At 39.8% G+C, this 22,879-nt stretch overlaps 1 protein-coding gene across 1 annotated transcript in view; it reads right to left on the minus strand.

The window, feature by feature from the left end:
• Positions 1-20,676, minus strand: part of lrrc7 (leucine rich repeat containing 7) — a gene marked incomplete at both ends in the record, with an annotated part of 53,777 nt that extends 33,101 nt beyond the window's left edge. The window contains 10 exons of the mRNA XM_083888429.1: positions 3,737-3,754; positions 3,972-4,044; positions 5,224-5,368; positions 5,545-5,619; positions 6,378-6,441; positions 7,377-7,433; positions 7,787-7,876; positions 14,664-14,742; positions 15,841-15,958; positions 20,488-20,676. Of these exons, the coding sequence (XP_083744555.1) occupies positions 3,737-3,754; positions 3,972-4,044; positions 5,224-5,368; positions 5,545-5,619; positions 6,378-6,441; positions 7,377-7,433; positions 7,787-7,876; positions 14,664-14,742; positions 15,841-15,958; positions 20,488-20,676 (908 nt within the window). The remainder of the gene's footprint in view (positions 1-3,736; positions 3,755-3,971; positions 4,045-5,223; positions 5,369-5,544; positions 5,620-6,377; positions 6,442-7,376; positions 7,434-7,786; positions 7,877-14,663; positions 14,743-15,840; positions 15,959-20,487) is intronic.
• Positions 20,677-22,879: the final 2,203 nt, after the last annotated feature.

Consider the following 22,879-nt stretch of genomic DNA (forward strand, 5'->3'; position numbering starts at 1 on the left):
TTCGAAAAAAAACGAATCTTTTGAGTGAACGAACTGACTGGAATCACTTCATGAACTGATTTGTTCCTTTCTTAGTTCAGTTGAGCTCAGCAGCGATCGTGGCGGCCGGGAGTGGAACTGCCGCGTTCTGTGAATCACTCGTGAAGTCGTTCGCCGACGCCGTCACTCACTCGTGAATCTTCGGCAAACGACGCCAGCCAACGTGCGCCGGGCGGGGAGGGAGCGACTAGTAAAAAGAACTGTCAGTCATTGACTTACTCATGGTTCGCGAACAAACTGACACACAGAGAACTGGTGAACTGTGGCTGTGGACGTGAATCTCGTTTGAGTTGCGAACTCAAATGACCTGCCGATCCCTTCACTAGCGGAGACGGATACACACTAGTGATGGGATCGGCAGTTCTTTTGAGTGTACCTAATCACTAGAATCCGTTCATTAAAATGATTCGTTCAAAAGATTCGTTCACCGAATCGTTCAGTGCTTAGCAGGAGCCCAGTCCCCTACTACGTGACTCACGTCCTCCCTGAGTGCAGTCAGTGAGTGAGTGACAGCGCAAACGAGATTCATGTCCTCAGCCACAGTTCTCCAGTTCTCCGTGTGTCAGTTCGTTCGCGAATCATGAGTGAGTCAGTGACCGACAGCGCGAACGAATCACAGCAGCACGGCAGAGAAAAAAATTGGGCTCCATTGTTGCACTGGGTTTCATGCAACTTCATTAACATGAGCACAAGCTGTGTCGTTTATTTTTAGTTCATCCCACATCCCACTGCTCATCAGTGCACAAAATGTTTTTTAATCTTGAGCTGAAAACAATGCACTATTCACAGTGGTGTTAATAGTGTGTTTGGAGCTGGAATGCACAGCTGTTTAAGCAGTTTACTGAGGCTTCAAATGAAAGGTAATTTTTAACCTTTCACTGATTTACATCGTCAGTCACTAGCGACGAGAGCTCGTCTCAAAGTCTGAGACAAAGGGGATTTTTTGACAATAATAAAAAAATACATTATAATACCACTCATCTCCTTTCATGTAATGATAAGAAGAAAATATATGTCTTGGGACAGTAGCAACAACTTAGAATTGAAGAACCTCATCACTCAATCAATTCATTAAGCCATAACTGACAAATTACACTAAATCAGGAATTTAATCTGATTTAATTTGATGTCCACTAATCCTCATTTTTCAACCTCATCCTCAGGATTCACAGTAACATCCACAGCCGGCTTTAAACATGACCCTCACCGGCCTCCAGCCCGGTCCTCGCTGCCATCACTGGCCTTTCAGCATGCTTCCAGTAGGCTAATGCTAATGAGACAACAATTTTTACATAAAAGTGCTGTCACTGTTAACATTGCATTAGTCTGCTATTATTATTCCTGGTGGACTGGACCATCTGGGCCAGCATACGGTGCCACAGAGGAGAGGAGAGGAAATTAGAGTATAGTTTTTCCTTCAGGCATTTTTATTTCTACTTAAAACTAAATATAGAAAAAGTAGAGAAAAATATCTCCCAAGCAAGAACTGAATGTGTCAAATGAGACTTTTGATCTCCATCTTCTACCCCTTTATCCTCCACATGAGGGTCACTGGTGCCAATCCCAGCTAACATAGGGTGAAAGGCTGGGTTCACCCTGGACAGATCACCAGCCCATCACAGGGACACATAGAGACAACAATCATCCAATTTAACTAATCCCCAAATATGCCTGGGTTTGAACTGTGGGAGGAAACCAGAGAAAATGTTTTCCGACCACTACATCAACAGCGTGGCCCAGACTTTTGATCTCTCCTTGGATGATTTTTTTAGAAGCCCTTTGGTTTGCCAACATGAAACATCAGTGGGTCAGTTCACAGATTCACATCTCTCTCTTTGGAGCTCTCAAAATTATACTAATGTGTTCCAGTGACTCAGCAAGAAACTCTTAACGCTTTAAAGTCACTCCCACTCAGGACTCGGGTCTCCCACACGGTGGTTGATACAGTCCCCAAAGCTCCCAGAGAACAGTGGTATACGGTTGATATAAAGCATCAATCTCTGGGTCTCAGGGGGGCAGTAATGAGCCTAGTTATGTATGCGTTACCCAAAAAGAGGCAAAGAAGAAGCTGCACCTGATCTCTTCTCTGTGCTGACCTCATCACCGCTGCATGAGATCACTTCAGAAATGTAGCTAAAAGTAGCAAAATAAAGCTTCATACCAGTATAAATTCAGAGACATGTACAGTATATGTATATAGTGACCCATTTCACAGCTGTGATGTAACACAACACTGGCCAAAAAAGGACTGAAATGACTGAAAATACAGAGAGGAAGCAGGCAGAAAGGCAACGTTACAGATGCTAATTGCCATAAAACACCAAAGAAGAAAAGATCCGACTTGACTTGAACCTAAAAATGGTGATAGATATACAGTAACTTAAATAATTTAGGTCAGTGGAAATATATATATAATGATACAGAATTATTTTTTTACATTGTAGTATTGGTAAGATTCAAGCATAAATTATACACATAGATTTTAAGTAAATAAAGCTCAAATGGGAATATAGACTCATCTTTTGTATAAACAGAACAGGAATAATGGGTTAATTATTATTATTATTATTATTCAGTAAACACACACACATGTATGGTATAAGTACAGTTTATACTGATGAGGTTATACACAAAGGATCCTGTATGATTTGATCAGAGGGGAAATAATGCATCTACAATGCTACTTATTGAGCCTAAAATCTGGGACTTGTTCAGGAAGACAAAATGTTTGTTTTTTCCAGTGTTCAGATACAAATCCGTTGCAAAGAGTGTTTAGTTGAGATCACATTGACTGTTTAACAAAAAAAACAGCAGTGTTTTTAAAGATATAATCCATCACAGATTAACCGAGGTTTGTTTTTTTAATGAAAAGTATACTGTTTAACACACAGACATGGACTCAGATTAATCAGTTATCATTTCTATTATTGTAGGTCTTGTTCGGGGTTGTCTTTCCTCTCAGTTCTATCAACCCTGAAGTTAAAAATGCACAAGTTATTCTTGCTTACAGTCTGGAATCCTCTTGATAATCTGTGTAAAATGTGACACATGTAAAGACTTCAGAATTCAGAAGGTGGTTGTTTTTCAAAATGCTTAACCCGAAATTCCTTTATAATTGAATACTGTGAATTAATTTAAATCCAGCGCCAGCCCAAATCTTTATGGTGCCTTCATTTACTTGTGTTATTTGCTCCAAACCAGTGTTTTTTAACCTTGTGTTTTTTAGAGGTATTAATTTGCACTTTTGTAACCAAATTAGCAAAAACTCCAAAATAAAACCAAATCACTTCAGCTCAACAATATTTAGATATTCAAATATATCTAGAAATATCTCAGTTTCTTTAATATGTATTTTTTTCTTTTCTCCACACACTATTGGCTGCAGCGGCTTACAAAACTGTGATGGATTATAATGAGAATTTTTCAAAATAACTGTGATCTTTTTTTTTTTACATGCAATCATTTCTGGTATTCCAAACCCTGTGGGGTTTTTCTATTTTTATTTCAACCCAAATATGATAAATATATATAAAAAGATTGGAAACCATGAGGAACGAATATCTCATCATTACAGTATGTGCCTTTAAATTGAGACAGAATTCATGTTTGCATGTAATTTCCTTGTTATCTGCAATGAATTTGAACATCTGTCTGTCTCTGAACGCACCCCTGGATCCAGGAGGCTAATGTTACTCACCCTTGCTTGGGCTTCGGACTAATGCCACAGCAACGCAGCAAACATAACACACAGAACCCCCCCAATCATCAGCCAGTATAACAACACAGCAGCTAACAGCAATAAACAAGAAAAAACAACAACAACCCACCAAAAAAATGTACAATCACCCTCCTGACAGAAGATACAACGGTTACGGTTTAGGTGCACCCTTATATTATCATTTCTGTGTACATGTGTGTGTGTTGGAGCATACCTCCCAATGGTGTTGGGCAGTGAGGTCAGTTGGTTGTCGTCCACCTTCAGAGTTGTCAGCTTCTTCAACATCCCTGTTCCACAAAGCACATAATCGCATCATAAAGACGTGGTTTCTCATCAAAGACACAGACACAGCACACTGTGGTCTGAAATGCCGGTTATTAATATCATAGCAGGGAGCTGTGGCGATTTAAAACGTCTTCTTCGTGTGGCACACAACCGCCTAAAATAATCTGATGCGTTCATCAAACGCTGCCTGTGTCGCCCAAAGTGTTCACAGGCTTCACCAAAGAACACCAGAGTTGGCTGCAAACTATATCAGAAGCACTATCGAAGCCTTCATTACCATGGGCACCACAGTTTATTTTGATTTACTCCCACACACACACACACGCACAGACACACACAAACACACACACCATCCTCCTGCCATAATTATTCCCCAGCAAACCTAATGCATGTTAATCAGAGACACTGAAAATAGCCCAACAAACAAAACGTTACATTCTTCCTGTTTGAGCATCATTTGAAAACCACAGAGCACATCGACCGCACTAAAGGGCCAGTGTGCAGCATTTAGAACAGAAAATACACTCAAGTATACCCATAAGTATGTATGTTTTTATCAGTGTAAGATTTAAAACAAAAGTAATTCAAATGAGAAGTAATAAGAAATACTTGATCTTTTTGTCACATCAGCACTGCATTATCTTTAGCATGAGACTTGGAGGAAATCGTCTCTTTTGCAGACTGGAGGAGGAAATGACTAATATGACTTTATTCTTGTAATATTACAAATTTATTCTTGTTAAATTATGACTTTTTTCTTGTAATATGACTTTATTCTCATAGTATTACGACTTCATTCTTGTTAACTTATTACCTTTTTCCTGTCATATTATGATTTCTTTAATATTAAGATATTATGACTTTTTTCTCATAATATTATAATTTTTTTCATAATATTACAACTTTTTTATCATAATATCGTGACTTTTTTTTAAATAGTATGACTTTATTTTCATAATGTTATGACTTTATCCTCGTAAAAATTATGATTTTTTTTCTTGTAATATGATGACTTTTTTTCTCATAATATTACGATTCTGGATAGATTACATTTTTTCCTCTTCAGTTTGGCTCCAATACTCATTATGAGTCAATGGACATGATGTGATGTTCTTTTTGAGACACACTGTTACACAGACGTGTGTAATTGCGTGTGTGTGTTTGTGTCTTTATGAGTTTACCTATAGAGTCAGGGAGGTGCTGCAGCATGTTGGAGGACAGCAGCAGGTCCTCTAAGGCCTCACAGCCTGAAATGTCTGTGTCCAACGTCTCAATGCGATTCTTAGCCAAGTCCAGATACCGCAACTGACGAAGCTTCCCTAACGACTGCAGACACAAGGGACGAGGAGACAAGGGCGAGGAGACAAGGGACGAGGAGACAAGGGGCGAGGAGACAATCGAATGACAAAAAAACAGACACCGTGGCAAAACATTTTTAAGCAGAATGGCATCCAATTATTCCCAGTGCTGCTTTTTGTCACACACACGCACGCACGTCTTACCCCTGGTATAGACTGAAGAGAGTTGTTATCCAGCCACAGCTCCTTCAAGTTGTGGATTTGTTCCAAAACCTCTGGCTAACACGCACATAGAGCAAAGACGGTTATTAAACACTGAACTGACATACGTAGGGATGTGTCCATAAGATAACTAGTATGTGAGAAAAATAAACATGTTCACAATATGATCTCAAAACCCTCGTTATCACATAAATGGCTGATTTAACACAGGCTTGTTGATATTCTTTGTAGAGGGGGCTTTATGGAATTTTGAAGCGTCGTATTCCACAGCTGTGAAAAGTCTTGTGTGATAGTTTGAAAGCAGAGTCTGTGCAAAATCATTTTAAAATGTGTAATATATGAAGAAAAGCAAATAAAAACTCAATATAATGTTGCTAGCTGGTCACATAAAATATGAAAAGTATGCTGGAGTGATTAAAGCTTAAACCAGCGTCTGAAGTGAGGAAGTGAGCATCCCCCTTGTGAGTTTAATTATTTTACATTTTGACCAAGATCATGTGACCTGACTTTGGGTGAGGGATACAGTGATCATGTGAGCTGTGTGGAATTATATTGATATGAGCAAATACTCATGACTGTGCTATCAGACAGAAAAAAGTCATCCCTACATAATTAGATACTAATATAACTAATATTAATTGACAAAAAAGAAATTGTGATGATGCATGGATCCAAAAATGTGTTATGTGTCTCCAGAGGTTTTTCCCTCTTAAACTAATCTGTTGTATTCCATGTTTGAGTCCACAACAATCACCCTGTGATTCTAAATACACAGCGACATGAACGTACAAAATAATGACCTCAGTCATTCTCACCATATCAGAAAATTCATTGCTACCCAGATCCAACCTCTCCAACTGTGTCAGTCTGTGGATGGACCTGAGAAACAGTACAACTGTTACACACATAGGCTTAGTACAGTTTACATTTTTCGTTTTTGCTTTTTGCCTTGAAGCGTTTCTTTGCATTATGTTACTTGTGCACTCCTCTTCCAATGATTATTATTACTATTTAGTGCAGACTAGTTTTCTCGCCTTGTACCACCCTGTACTTTATTATTATCCACAAAATAAACCTCTGAATTTAATACAAATTTAAAATACACATGATCACACAGGAGTTATTCACTGTCATTGGATTTCGGGTCAGCAGTAATATGATCTGGTAACGGCATTGAGATTCTTAAAAAAGTTCATTTAGTAATTGCTCATGTCCAGATGCACTCAAAGATAAGTGTAGATTATTGATGCAAAGTATTAGATTAAGAACCCAAAATTTAATTCTGCAGTGAGTTAGTGAACACACACAGCACACAGTGAGGTGGAGAACATGCTAACCCATCGCAGTGAGCTGCCATGCCAGTGAGCGGCGCTCGGGGAGCAGTGAGGCGTTTAGGTGCCTTGCTCAACAGCACTTCAGCTGTTCGGGGATTGAACCGGCTACCTTCCGGTCTCGAGCTCGCAGCCCTAACCACTAGGCTACAGCTGCCCAATTTGCTCCATACTTCCTTCACATATCCACAGAAAATAAGGAGGAATGCAGAAATGCTTAGATACAATAGTGTCTCTTCTATGTTCATGAAAACAGGCTGATTATTCCGTTTTATTTCAGATTAAAAACATGTGAAAACACTGCTGTTCTAACAGGCTTCACCAGTATTTATGAACACCTGTCTGGGATCAATAATCATAAGCTTGCTTGAGAAGGCAATGATACACTTGGTACTACCATGGAACATCCCTCTCTGTGTGTGTATTTGTGTGTTGCATTTGTTTGCACAAACAGCCGCAGACACATATGGTGCTTTATCTTACTTTGGCATGGTTTTCAGGTGGTTCTCTCTCAGCTCAAGGATCCGTAGTTTGGAGAGTCTGGATAACAGAAGGCACAACAACTGAAACTTAAACTGTTACTAGGAATGTAATAGTGGGCCAAATTATGTAAATGAGGCAAAATACCCATTTCAAATTTTAAAATAACATTATTTTTCCAACCTTCTATACAGGATTTGTGTGTGTATGTTTTAAACAACATGAAGTTGTAATTCAGTGACCAAACATTTCTTGGAAATCCTGATTTTACTCCTTGTCATGATTTATATTTTGATTTTGGTTCACAACAGTTTTCCATATATAAAAAGGTGGTTCCCCATATAGAGTTTTTGGAATCACCGACTTATTACTCTTGTGAGCGTGCACACACACATGCATGCACACAAGTTTACCTGCCAAAGTTAGACGGCAAACACTCCAGGAAGGCATCGTTTAAGAAGAGCTGGGTCAGATTCAGGAGCTGCGTAAAACCATCTGGGAGTCTGGGAGAGAGAGAGAGAGAGAGGGAGAGAGAGAGTGAGAGGGAGGGAGGGAGGGAGAGAGAGAGAAGGAGAGAGAGAATAAGAAAAAGTGTGTCCTTGAAGGGCCTCAGTGGAATATAACATGGACAATGTTTCCCTAACAAGCGCTGAAAAACTGCTTGCTGCTGTGAACCTGCAGATGACTCATCCCACACACACACACAAGCACACATCTGTCTGCAGTATACTGTGTGGCAGAGTTTCGTTATGCTTCATGGACATTACACTGCAAAAACACTGGAAAACAAGTTACTAACTTTACACCTGCTCCATAAATAGCAACACAGGAGAGAAAGTCAAACACCAGAACGTTGCTTACTCTAAAAGGTTTCCAGCCATGGCAAAACCAGCAACAAGTAGAACCCAAGGGACATTTTGAGGTTATTCCGAAAGTGTGATTTCTAAGCTTTCCAACAATATTTAACACATTCAAATTGTATAATATTTGAAGGAGATATGTCCATTGTAATGTTTGCATGGTTTGTATTGTAATGTTTAATCATGATCAGAAAAAAATTCTTCTATGAAGAGGTCCCAGGGTGTTCCCAGAGAAAAATTAAATGAAATATGAATATAAATGTCAGTGTGCAGTGTGCATTTCAGTAGGTACTCATCAAACTACTTCAGCCCTGTAAGAACCAAATGTAGAAAAACAAAAGAAATATTTTACCTTTCAGATTTTTTTTTATGTTTATGTAGGTTTTTAGAGAAATGTTGTAATGTTGCAACATTGGGCTAAGTTGGGAGCAGAATTTCTGTATTTGTACTTTCGCTATCTGAACAACAATTCAGAACAACTAAGGATTAATTTGGAGGGTTGATTGCTTACTTAGCCCCATACAAACATTTACAATTCATAATGATAGCTGATACCCAGACCAGAAAAACAAGTGTTGGCACTTAAATGGCTTAGCCTTTGCTCTCTACTTATCATGATAAAAGAAATATGCATCCTAATCACCAGCCATATATTTACACAATACTACCTTGACATAACAATAGTGTTTGTTGTGCTCTCTAATGATCATACTAAAGGGTAAACATGCATACCCCCACTTACATCCACACCCCACATTCAGGAACATTTACACCTTTCCCAGAACTGAATTGTTTGTTGATGTCCTCTTTGTTGACAAAGACATGGGATTCTAGGTCAGTCTGATCAAATTAAATAATTTTTAGAGATAAAACTTTTAAATCAGTCAAATTTGACAAGAAAACAACACAAGGGTAGACTGTATACTGTCCATGTATAAAGAAAATACTCTGTTTCAGGCAGTGGTGTTGTGGAGGGAATACAACCTGTTTGTGCCCACTACAACAAGCCTGCGATTTTGACTACCACAAAGACCCAGTGTTGTAAAATTGCAACAAATATATAACAAGCTCTAAATGAAATTTGATCAATCTATTCCACAGTAACTAAATATGTACATGCTCTAGACCAGGGGCTCTCAAAGTTTTGATACCCGAGGGCCAATTTAGGGACCCAACGTTGGACTGAGGGCCACCAAAGGAAACATAACAGAAAGAAATCCCATTTGTAATAATTTTAATGACCAGATTGCAAATCTATAGTTTACACTTATTGGTCTGTATCCAGGAAAGGACACATTGTGTCCAGTTTAGCTATTTTATATCATACAACATTAGATTCATGTAAATATTTTTTGTTTATGAACTTGCCATCTAGTGGACGCAGGAAAGGACTCTGTTAATCATCTAACAACACGCTGATACTGTCTTGCTTTATACACCTATTGAATGGTCACCTTAATCATTATCAGAAAAAAATCCAGGGTGTTCCCAGAGAAAAATAAAATGTGAATAGGTACTCTTCAAACTACTTCAGCCCTGTAAGAACCAAAGGTATAAAAACAATCGAAATATTTTACCTTTCAGATATTTTGTAATGTTTATGTAGGTTTTTAGAGAAATGTTGTAATATTGCAACATTGGTCTTAGTTGGGAGCAGAATGTTTGTATTTGTACTTCAGTATCTGAACAATTCAGAACCACTAAGGGTTCATTTGCAGGGTTGATTACTTACTTAGCCCCATAAACATATATAACATTCATAATAATCACACGTGAGTCATATTTTTATGAAGTCATTTATTTAAAAATAATAATAATAATAAAAAAAATAGTAAACAGAATTAAACTCTAGCTCTTTTTTTTTTTGCCGCTTCTTCATTCGTTTTTTTCTTTTCATGGCTGACTTTCATTGGTAGTGAAAGTCCCAAAAACAGTTCCTGTCCTCTGAAAAGCAAAGACGAACATCACACTTTCTACATTGCGTGTTAGTGTATCCTTTATTGCAGTGTCTGCAGCGTCCTCTCCCTGTCTTCACTGGGAAATGTGCAACTTGGTCCTTGCGCACATCCGATGGGAGGCGTGCACATCTCTTGGATGGTCTCTTCTGAGCATTCAGAGGGCTTCCTGACGCCACTGCCTGTGTTGTTGGGCTCCCTTTGCCTAAAGATGGTCGTCCTCTCTTTGGAGTTTGAAGCGTTGTGTTTACCAGGATGAGAGAGGATGCTAGCTGTGCCTGAAACTGTCTCCTGTTCATCGTCTCTTTGCCAGACATCTTGAGAGCTTTGCAGTCTCGCTTGTAGAGGAGCCAGGCATTGACCACAGCGAGGATGATGGTGTGCCAAAAGATGTGCATGTATCGGCGACGGGATTTGATAGGGAACTTATATTTGGCTGTAAATGAGTCCAACAAATCCTCAGGAATCATCATCTCATCCACAAAGTTGTGCTCTTCTGATACCACATGCAGGCATCTATCTCTGAATGATTCAAGCCATGGTCTGAGTTTCCATAGTTTGTCTTTCTTTTTTGTCTCAGATACCGTCATGTTCTTTACAAAATGTAATGAGGTCAACAGGGATTGGAATCTGTTCCGTGGCATCACATCAGCAACAGGGGAGTACCGTGTCTCTGTCTCCCAATACATACGGGTTCCAGCCATTTGTACTAGGCCCATCCTCAGGTACATGCCAAACATTGTTTTAATTTCGTTTGCAGTGGTGTTTACAGATGTTCCAAGTGTCTGAAAGCTGTACTCATTTGTGTTTTGTGTCAGAGCCTCAATCATGTCTTCGGACACAAACTTCTGGAAATATTCCAATGGTGCGAGGAGGGAAATGTCATTTCCTGTGATACCCAGACCAGAAAAAAATGTGTTGGCACTGATTAAATCTTTTTTCGGCCAAGGATACCTGGGACGGGGCATGGTGTGTTTGATTGTTTTTGGATCGATGTCCAGGTAATTATCAGCTGGACAGTCCATGGGTTGTATGTTTTCTTTGTCCACTTGCTGACAGACATCTTCATCTGAGTCTTCATCACTCTCGTCAGTGTCCTCGAGTTCCATGTCAACTTCACTCTCTCCAGTTTGGACGATACCAATCACATCCTGCACACTGTATCGCGACTCTCTCCTTGCTGGTGGCATTCTGAAAATAAAATAGCAATAAATTAACATGTATTAATATGCTTTTTATATTGTAGTACATAACCGGAAGGAAGGCAGACAATACTGTCTGCTTATTGTAAGTGGCTTTGGGCAGAAGTGTCTGTTAAATGCCCTAAATGTAAATGGCTTGGTCTTTGCTCTCTACTTATCATGATAAAAGAAATATGCATCCTAATCACCAGCCATATAGTTACACAATACTACCTTGACATAACAATAGTGTTTGTTGTGCTCTCTAATGATCATACTAAAGGGTAAACATGCATACCCCCACTTACATCCACACCCCACATTCAGGAACATTTACACCTTTCCCAGAACTGAATTGTTTGTTGATGTCCTCTTTGTGGACAAAGACATGAAATTCTAGGTCAGCCTGGTCAAATTAACTCACTTTTTAGATATAAAACTTTAAATCAATCAAATGTGACCATAACACAACACAATGGTAGACTGTATACTGTCCATGTATATAGAAAATACTCTGTTTCAGGCAGTGGTGTTGTGGAGGGGATACAACCTGTTTGTGCCCACTACAACAAGCCTGCGATTTTGACTACCACAAAGACCCAGTGTTGTAAAATTACAACAAATATACAACAAGCTCTAAAAGAAATTTGACGAATCTATTCCACAATAACTAAATATATACATGCTCTAGACATTGTTATAACAACCAAAACATTTTTAAAAACATTTTTTACTTACTTGAATCTGCTGAATCCAGTCCAATGAAACAAAGAGATGTTGTCCGAAGGAAACCTTGAGAGGTTGTGTGAGTTCATGGCCATAAGGCGGGACTTATAAACAAATGTACCACCCCCTTGCATTGTGCGACTGAACAATAGGACCCGATGATGATGTAAATGCATGGGCGGAAGGTGTATGGGGCGGTTTGGGCGACGCCCTACCAACTAGGAGGAGAAAGAGAATTGTTTTCCTAACCAATTCCAAAGATCCTTAGTACTAATATTACTTTCAACCGCCTCTGCCAGCAAATGTAGTTATTATCAGTACTGTAGACATTGTAAATACTTGAATGAATATGCTGCCCTTGTCTTTAAGTGGTTGCTGGACACATATTGTGTCCCGTTTAGCTATTTTACATCCTACAACATTAGATTCATGCCATCATCATTATTATTATTAATCATTATCAGAAAAAAATGCCCCCCCCCCCTGAAATTTTATTGAGGAGCTGCCACTGTGTAAATGTGGTAAAAAAAAATATGATACACTATAACAGATTGTTTTTTGAGATGGCTAAAGGTAACATTGTTATTTTACAACAAGGGGTGTTACAGGGTTAGGGAGAATTTTAGCCTCAAAGATTTACACCTTCTGGGAGCCAAGAGACAGAATCATCACATTTGCATAGCACAACCCCCTCCTGGTCTAAGCTGTCAAACCACACCTCTCTGTATGAGCTTCTTCTCATCACAGAAACTGGAGCACAGATACTATTGTTGTTAGCTCCACTGCTAAACAAAACAATACATATACAATACATAAAAAAACTGGACATAATAACTTATTAACATTTGAAATGAAATAACTTGAAAAATAAATAGGAAGAGGGGGGTGGCTTATTCTCTTATCAATTCTTGTCCTCACACTCGTATGGTCATATTTCCATCATCTGTTTTTGTTTTTTTTTCTTTTGAAATAACAGTTTGCAGTGCGGTCGCAGTAAATACAGTTTCAGCGTTGCGTAGTCCATTTTAGTCAGAAAGCTACTTTTAGTTGTAATATTTAATTATTCCATTTTATATCCTGGCCATGCATACATTAATCGTTGCCTTTGTCTGTTTTAAAGATGTCAACCCCCTACCACTGTGTTAAAGACCTCAAAATCTGCCACCAATGCCTACAACACCCAATCATACACCCCCCCCCCCCCACACGCCTGCACCACCAACACCCCTCACCTACCCCTGCCCTTCGCGACTAAATCTCACGCTGAACTGACTTCAAAACATGAGAGTCCTGATAAACTATTGTAGTAGTTTGAACAATGCTTATCAATAACAGGTCTAGGGACCACAAGGGTTCTATGAAGAGGTCCCAGGGTGAAAAATAAAATGAAATGTGAATATAAATTTCATAAAGATGAAAAAAACATTTTGCGCTGGGCTAACTTGTTGCTACTTTTGTCATGGCGGGCCAAATGTGTGGTCAAATACGTTCTGTGTTGTGTTTATTTCTCATTAGTAAACATATGCTAGAACGATTAGAACTTTTCGTGTGTTGCTCCACGATTTCTGGAATGACCTACCAAGTGTCCATGTCTATCTTTAAGAAGCTCTTGAAGACCAAACTCTTCCAAGAGCATATTCTGTCCTAGCACTTACGTTTACCCCTTTCCCTGCACCATCTCCTTCTGCACTTGGATCGACTTCTACACTCTCACCCTCTGTCAGTCTACTGTTCCTATCTGCTAGATTTATTTCCAAGACTTCTTCTATGTAGCTATTTCCTCCTTTGTAAGTTGCTTTGGATATAAAAGTGTATGCTAAATGCTTAAATGTAAATGTAACTAGTCACTAGTTCATTCAGAATCAGTCGTTTATCACAGACAACGGATCGTCCTATGAGATTTCCATATTCCCGTAGCAGCCTCCACATTAAAACCACTTGAAGCTCAGCTTCAACTGCAAAGCATTGTTTTTTTTCCTTAATACTAATTGGACAAATGTGGTGTAAACATCACTTCCAATGTAGCTCAGCTTCTCTGGGAGTGGGTGGAGCAGGGGGAGTGGACACAGGGATTCAGAATGACGATTGGAGGAACTGTTTGAAAGGCGGAACCAGTTTTTGATTGACAGCAGTGCAGAAACATAACAGGACAGCTGAGGCTTTTCTGCCTCAGTCCTGTATGTATTTTTGTGAGGTCTGAAGTCTGTAGACAATCAGTTGGTCGTTGTGTGTTATATATCGGTGATATAGACCATTTTTCAATTTTGTACATGTTTATTGTCAATAAAAATACTATTATAGCATTTCAGTTTTGCAGAATTTACGTATAAATGACTGGGCCTGAAATTAGCTTCCCCTGTTTCAAAGACCAACAACCACCACTGGTGTTGAATGTTCTTTTGGAGATTGAGACAATAAGGTATGAAACACATGGATGATATAACTATGTAGGGTCTGTAAATGCAGGTAAATTTTTTATAAAACAGGCAAATAAAATGTAATGTTGGCATCAAGCTGAAGTTCAAAGCAATCAGTGGTGTTACCACATGGTGTGAGTTTGTGTCTTACTTGGTGATAGGGTTGACGCTGGCCTCCACCACTGACAGACCTTTACAGCATTTTATATTGTCTGGAAACTCCTGGATACCTGTGAGAGTGCGAGATGGAAAATGACATCAGCGCAAAATTACAGCTCAAAAAATCAGACACGTAAGTGATAAGTGTTTCAATTTGCAGCATCTCAAATGTGAAGATTTGCTGCTTTTCCTTGTCCTACATTCTAGACCAGGGGTCTGCAAACTTTAGGATGAAAAGAGCAATTTTTGTCGCCTCTCCACCCAATTAAAATCCATTTGGAGCCGCAAAACAACCCTCAAAATGAAGATAACACGAATAAAGGTTTTTATGCAGATATAATGCATAAAAGAGCAATAGTTCTTTTCATTTGTGGACTTTAAGAACTACAAAATGTTCAGTTTATACCCAACCTCTTATAAAGTGGAGCAAAAATAAAACACATATTGACGTAGAACTGGTTATTCCATTGTTTCATTGTTTGTGACAAATTATTGAAATTAAAATGAACCCACTTTGAAATAAATTAAGCAAACATTTGGATTGTGTGTCGTTCATACTTGAGAAAAAGGCATGTGGATCTAAAGATGGACAGGACATCCAAATGTGTACTTTATATTGCATTTTACGTCGACGTTGGATGTGATGCACAACATTTTTAAAAAACTTTTATTTGTCGCCTTGTTCTCTAAAGCTACAAGGAGCCACTGCAGAGTGGCTGAAGAGCCACATGTGGCTCTAGAGCCGCAGGTTGCAGACCCCTGTTCTAGACTGATCATTTTTTTAAATTTGGGACTTTTTGGCTGAAGACAAATTGAAGTGTTTAAAATGCATTTCTTGTTCATATATATATAGTATACGTAAACCTTTATTTGACCAGGAATAATAAAAAACATTGAGATTAAAAAAACTCAACAAATGTGTACCTCTGAGACATGGGTAGTTAGCCGTTGAAACAAGATATTGTAACCACAAACCTGTATCTGGGTAGATTGTGATTTAAATTTTATGCACACAAAATGGATATTATCATATTCTATGATATGTCTATCATAACAGGTGAGGAGGTCGTAGATTTGCTGTATAGATTTTTAGGATTTTTTTGGTCTGTTACTTTGTGTTTTCAGGCTGCATCGATCACCTGTGTCTTTTCTTTTTTTTATTCACTTACCATTTTTACTGATGTCCAGCTCTTTGAGGTTAACCAGGCTTGCGATGGTGGTGGGGAGGTTGGACAGGTCGTTATCAGGCATGCTTAGCTTCTTCAAGGCCTGGCAGCTGAAGAGTTGCTACGGGAACGCAAAGTGAAAACAAAGAAGAAAAAAAGATTTTTCGTTGGCAGAAATCACCGTTATCTTACAGAAAGACACAGCTTATATATTACAGGATTTAGCTCCTCCTTATGGTAGCCCTGAGAGAAGAAAAAAAAAACGCATATACTCAAGTGCAAAACATTCAGATTTGTGAAAGAAAAATGTGGCAAAACAAGTAAAAGCAGAAGCAAAACACACAGAGTTCTGGTCCCTTCTGAGCAGCGCAGTTATCCTCAGTGTTTCACAGTAAAATGAAATGGTTTCTGCACAGATTAAATGCCAGGAATCTGCTCATTTAAAGACCTTTATCAGGATTATAGTCGCCCAAGAAAAGTCCCACACCGTTCACTTTTCACACCCAGAGCACACGTAATGTTGGTGCACCAGTGGGTGTGTTGGTCTTAAAGGCCACATTATACTTCTCCGACTGCGTAATGCGTTATCCGTCTGCGTGACCACGGAGACGCCTCGAGCATTTATACTTCTGCGTCGTGGTGACGGACACTCGCTGCAATTTTTCGCCCGATCAGTAGGGGTCGCTGCGCAAGGTTGTTGTGCTTCTGGCTACAGTGAGCAATGGTGTCCGAGAGAGAAAGAGAGAGAAAGACTGTTGTTGTTGAAACAGTGGCCGTTTCTCACTTTTCTGTGTGACGGAACGCAGTTTTAAGATAATTTGAGGCGAGAAATTGGCCATTTAGAGTCTAAACATGTGCTGTGTGTGTATAGATATGACGTATTTATAGTTCGGTAGCGGCGTTATCGGCGGGGATCAGCTCCGCCTCTGTCAGGACGCCCGGAGCGCACTGAGAGCTGGCACAGAGCAGCTTCGCTCGGCCTGTCCTGAGGACCAATCGCAGCTCTTGCCGTCTCCGTTGTCCCTTGACGGAGTGACGGACACTTAAAAAATATTTCGTGCAGACGGAGACGACGCAGAGGCTCTTCGACAGTCTCTGCGTCGACGCAGAGTCTCTACGTAGCCTACGCAGAGCACTTTACGCAGAAGTATAAATTGGGCTTAACCCTTTAACACCGAGCGCATTGCAGACGCAAGCGCAATTTGCATTCTCGTAATTATGCAACAGTTTGTGCTGTCAGAAAAAGTGAGAAACTGCAAGTCCAAAGTCAACATGTGGTTATTATAGTAATTTCACTTGTGATGGTGCAGGAAACCGGAGAATCAGCGTCTCTGCAAATGTTTTGTCTGTTTTTGGACATTGTGACATAAACTCAAACGAATGTTATTTTAAATATGTATTCAACATGCTATTTTAACATGTAGTAAATTGTGAATAACTGCCAGATATTGAAGATTATTCTGGAAAATTGGCCAAAGCACTTACTCACAGGACATTTCCTGGCCCTTTTATTGCTAAAATAGGCAAAAAAAAAAGTGTAGACAGGACATTTGGAGGCTTAGGTGTTAAAGGGTGAAGTGTGGTCAATGCATTGTTGTGCTATTTTGGCACAGAGGAAAGCCACTGTGCCACTGACCAAATGATCCTGGTCTGAGGTCAATGGCACAGCATTTTCATGCTTATTTAAACTGCAAAGAGATGCACTTTGACAATCCTCCTTCTCTTCCTCCCCTCTTTAATAAGTTAAATGCAGGTTGAATGTCGGTGCAATTCCTTATCCTGTGCAGTCGAATGGAGTTGTTGATGAGACAGAGGATCAATAGATGGTGGAGGCAGAGGGTCCACCAGCTAAGGGACTCCCTCCTGTGTATAAAAGTGCACCTTTTCGCAAAAGACAAAAGATCTCACTGGTAAGGTCACAGGACTCATATCTACTGCTGTACTTCTGTATCTGAATCATTCATTTCTCCAGATTCCTGCCTGATACTGGTGCACCTGACTTTTAAAGGGAATGACAAGCAAAATTCTGATTTAGTTGAACACTAAAAAAGAGACTTTATGTGTAGATGCTGTGTAACTTGCCAAACTGTTGGACATGCCCTAATGATCATGCGCTTTACATGTCTAAATTAGGCCCACGGTGTCAAGTTCCAACAAAACTTCCTCCAATGAATCTTTGTTGACAAAAAAAGCTGCACCGAGACACAGCCTGAGACATGGACGCTGGCCCTCACTGAAAACATGGCTGCCAGTGTGGACAAAATGAAAACCTTATGATAACAGGCTTAGCTGATGAAATCTACAACTGTCTGAGACGGCTTCAGATTATATTTGCTACTTTATCTCACCACTGAGACATCCTTTTTCTGAGTGGAAACTGAAGTGTGTGTTGCTTTGCAAACTTTAGATAACTTTGTAAAAGTCCACAGAGAAAACCAACCTATTTAATATCAGCCTCCGTCACTAAACTAAGTGTTACTTTGTGAATTCGGTTTTAGAAATCCGCCCTGTGATGGACTGGCGAACTGTCCGGGGTGTGACTCCATTGGCACAGCTCCTCATGCGAACCTCGTGAGGATAAAACGGTAGAAGATGGATGGGAATATTTTTAAATCTTCATTTAGATTTACCCAAGTGGCTCAAACACACTGACTGAAGCAGCAGCTAAAAACACAGATTTTCTCTATGCACTTTGGTGCGAGAGAGTGAACGGTTTCAAAGGTCATAGTTTGTCTAAACCAGTAAATATACTCCTCCAGTTATCTTTGACTTAATCAGGTAAAGGTATTATTAAATCAGCCTTTTCCCCTCGTGTCCTGCTGGCAGACATGTTTTCGGTGAGAGTAAATCCTCCATGTCTCAGACATTATGTGAATAATCGGGACTCTGACTTTAAATCCCATATTTCCAACTTACATTAAGGAACATCATTGCAGACACGCACTGTAACGACATGATAAATGTCACAAAATAAAGCTGTAGTTGATTTTGTGGGGGAACAAAATCATTTCAGATTACCCACAATGCACATTTTAATGACTTGACTGTAGAGATGTAAGTCATGTACTGTGTCAAATCTGACCTTTACTGGTCACACACACACACACACACACTTAAGGAGCTCGCCGCTTCCACTTTCATAAAGGCCTATCACTCTGGCAGCTTCAATAGGTCTTACATAATCTTGGCTCACACACATACGTAGCATCAAGGCTGAGCACATTTTTTTTTTTTTATCAGTTGAATGCAAGTTAGTCCTGCCACTAACACCACCCTATTACACCGTCTCCATTCATGCTGGCTATATTTAGAAAATCCAATTCAACATCCCTGTCATTTAAACTAGGACAGGGTCTTAATAAAATGAGACATTCCTACTTTGAACAAAACCTGTCATTCTCCTTGAAATATTGGGTTGGCTTTTTTTTTTCCCCCTCATCACTGCTCACATGGATGTTTTCTGAAATCCTTAGACATCACATGCCCTGGAGTTGTCAGAGAAAATAACATTCTCGACTGTCCCCCTTTTTTGTGACATATGCCCGATTTATCTGGGGCATCTTTCTTACACTAGTGCAGCTTACTGTAGCACATTTTACAATAAAGCAGGACTTCACAAAGCTTTTCTGAGTTAAAACGATAGTGTGGCTTTGTAAACGGGAGAAAATCAATGATTTTTACATCATGGTAGTCAGGAGTTGTTTCCTGCACCAGTCCGCTGGTGGAGGAAACAGAGGATCAACAATGTAGCAAATGTAATCTTATTTCAGAGCATTGCACCGTTAATTTACCATGATTGGTAATGATCTGCTTTTATGTTTTAATGCTGGAATCTTGATAGGGACGCACAATATTGTCGGCACAATGTTAGTATTGGCAGATATTGGCTTTAAAATGTATTATTGATATCGGCACACATGCCAAAATCTGCAGATATGCATAACGACTAAGACAGCTAGCGTCCTCTACAGTTATTATATTCTTGATGCTTATTTATTTTGCACAATGAAGACATTTTTTTTGTCTACATTTTGAGACTTCACTAAAAGAAATTAGAAGAGATGAAATGACTTCTGCAGTTGGGGAACAGGAAAGATGTGTGTATCGGAATCAGTATCGATTATCAGCCCAAGCACTCATGATATATCCGGATATCGGATATCAGCAAAAAGTCTTGCATCCCTAATTTTTGATATTTGTGATATTGGTATATGTGATGAGTAATCCAGTCTCACGTGACCACATGTTTATTTTTGAGCATCAATGTTTTTGTTGCTAACCTTGGGAACAGCAGTAAAGACATTTTTTAATTCCATCACGTGATCTTCATCAGCAGGTGAGCAGGTCAGCCTCATCATGAGCTGAGATTATGGTGTGACTTGCTGTGTACTCGATCAAAAGTGAAACTTGAAGCTTAACACTCAAGGTGGACAAGCTCTTTATTAAAAAATAAAAACCTAAGGGAAACGTTTATTTTCAGATTCCATAAATATACTGAATGGCCCGAAATCGTCATATTAAGTAAGAACGGATTAATCCGAGGGGTTTATGTAAGTAATGTCCAGGAAAAAAGAGCTTAGAAGATGATAATATAAAAGTGGTTTGAAGTTAAAGTCAGCAGCGGACATAAGAGAGCGTGTGCAACGTTACCTTGGGTAGTTCCTCAATCTGGTTGGCGTCCAGGTAGAGCTCCTCCAGAGTCCTCTCAAAGCTGAAAATTTCTTTGGGGACCTGCTGCAGGCTGCAGTGGGAGTAGTCCAACACTGAGATCACTTCCTCTTCACCGCGGAAACAACGGCACGGCACCAGCCGGCCAATCAGCTTCCGCTTAGTGGTCATTTCCAGACACTGCACTGTGGGGACAAGAAAAGTACAGGGTTTCAATTGCAACTTACGCACAAACTCATTATATGTGTTTCTTTGGCGATTTTTTTTTGCACGTGTGCGTACATAAAATACTATGAAACTACTGTTCAACATCATGCGAGAGTGGTTTTCCTTAAACTTTCTTTAGGGCAATGTGAGTGAAGTGATCAAAGAAATCTGACTTTTTCACCCCACATGAAAATATGTTACAAATCATATAAAATTCAGCAACATTCTGTGCTCTGAAACACCACTGGAGAAGCCAAACACACACATTCTTGTACAGCCATACGACATCATACGACTATGACATTACTCACAGCAGCGCCAATGATCAGATGTGTAGGTATTTCAGTGTCCTTTAACTCGCAGTGCCTTGAATATACAGTACAGTCTTTGTTGTACTGATAACACAGACACTACTGATACGTCAGTCCAAGTTGGCTATCTTACTTATGTATTTCTCACTGCTGAAGGATTTCTTTTCAAATCTCAAATTCAAATCGTTCATGTAGGCTTAGGTTCAATATTCATTGTGGAATGGATTTGAAATGTGATAAAGCTTTACCACACAATTTACCATCAAAATCTGTGTTCCTCATTTTTGCATTGGAATAAGAAAATGTGAGTGACCGTTACATAAATTATGCACAAGAAATAAGTTTACCTTATATTTTTCACTTTCAAAAACATAAGATGTGCTGTAGGGAAATATGCATTATTATGCATCTAAATCTGTGAGAGGATGTTTTCCCACATGTTTTTTTGGTGACTTATCAGGGGTGCAAAAGAAATTTAAATGTTTATTGACGTCAACTTTATTAGCAATTATTAAGGGTTCCTCATTGTCTGCATTATAGAGCAAAGTTTTCCTTTTCCGAGTATATGCTTTCTTTAATGTAAAGAAAGGAAGGAAATGATCTTTATTGTCAATATATAACCAGAATTGTGAGGTCAGATGGAGAGCTGCCACAAGGAACCAACCTGACCACATGTCGAACATTCTAACATTCATACATGTTTTGATGGTGGGGGGGAAACTGGAGAGGCTGGAGGAAAACCACAGAGACAAATGCAAACTCAGTGCTAACCACTGCTAACCATTAACCCACTGTGTCCCTACCACAATGCTAAAGCCCAATTTATACTCCTGCGTAAAGTGCTCTGCGTAGGCTACGCAGAGTCCTCTGCGTCGACGCAGAACCTGTCGAAGAGTCTCTGCGTCGTCTCCGGGTGCACGGAATATTTTTTAAGTGTCCGTCACTCCGTCAAGGGACAACGGAGACGGCAAGAGCTGCGATTGGTCCTCAGGACAGGCCGAGCTAAGCTGCTCTGTGCCGGCTCACAGTGAGCACCGAGCGTCCACAGAGGGCGGAGCTGATCCCCGCCGACTTCGTCGCTGCCGAACTATAAATACATCATATCTTAACACACACAGCACATGTTTAGACTCTAAATGGCCAATTTCTCGCCTCAAATTATCTTAAAACTGCGTTCCGGGACACAGAAAAGTGACAAACGGCCACTGTTTCAACAACAACAGTCTTTCTCCCTCGGACGCCATTGCTCACTGTAGCCAAAAGCACAACAACCTTGCGCAGCGACCCCTACTGATCGGGCGGGAAATTGCAGCGCCTATCCGTCACCACGACGCAGAAGTATAAAGGCTCGAGTGGTCTACGTGGTGACGCAGACGGATAACGCAGTCGGAGAAGTATAATGCGGCCTTAAAAGTCCCTGTCCTACATGTCCTTTAAGGCAGCGTTAATATTCAACCACAGTTATCATACAAACTCTGTGTTTTCTTGTTTTTTCAGACAGACATGCATACCAAGGCCACGTAGTGATACATCCACCCCTCACCAGTTTCCCAGCTCCCAGCAGGATGAGGCACTCACACACACAAGAAGCCAGTGCAATATAATTAGACTAAATCCTTTGTAATTCTGTGACAACATCACTCCATCACTCTGTTACACAACTCCATTTAAATAGCTAGCAGCTGAATGGCATAAATGGGCCAAACATGGGTATTTAAATCCTTGAGTGAGGATTTATCGTTGAGCTTCATCACGTCAAACACTGAACACTGCGAGATGATAAATGAAAAACATTGTCGGTCCTTTTTTTTTAACGCAGAACAATGACTTAACTTTGCTCTGATTGTTCCTCAACG

Source organism: Microchirus variegatus (genome assembly GCF_963457635.1).
Source record: "Microchirus variegatus genome assembly, chromosome: 4".
NCBI classification, from domain to species: domain Eukaryota; kingdom Metazoa; phylum Chordata; class Actinopteri; order Pleuronectiformes; family Soleidae; genus Microchirus; species Microchirus variegatus.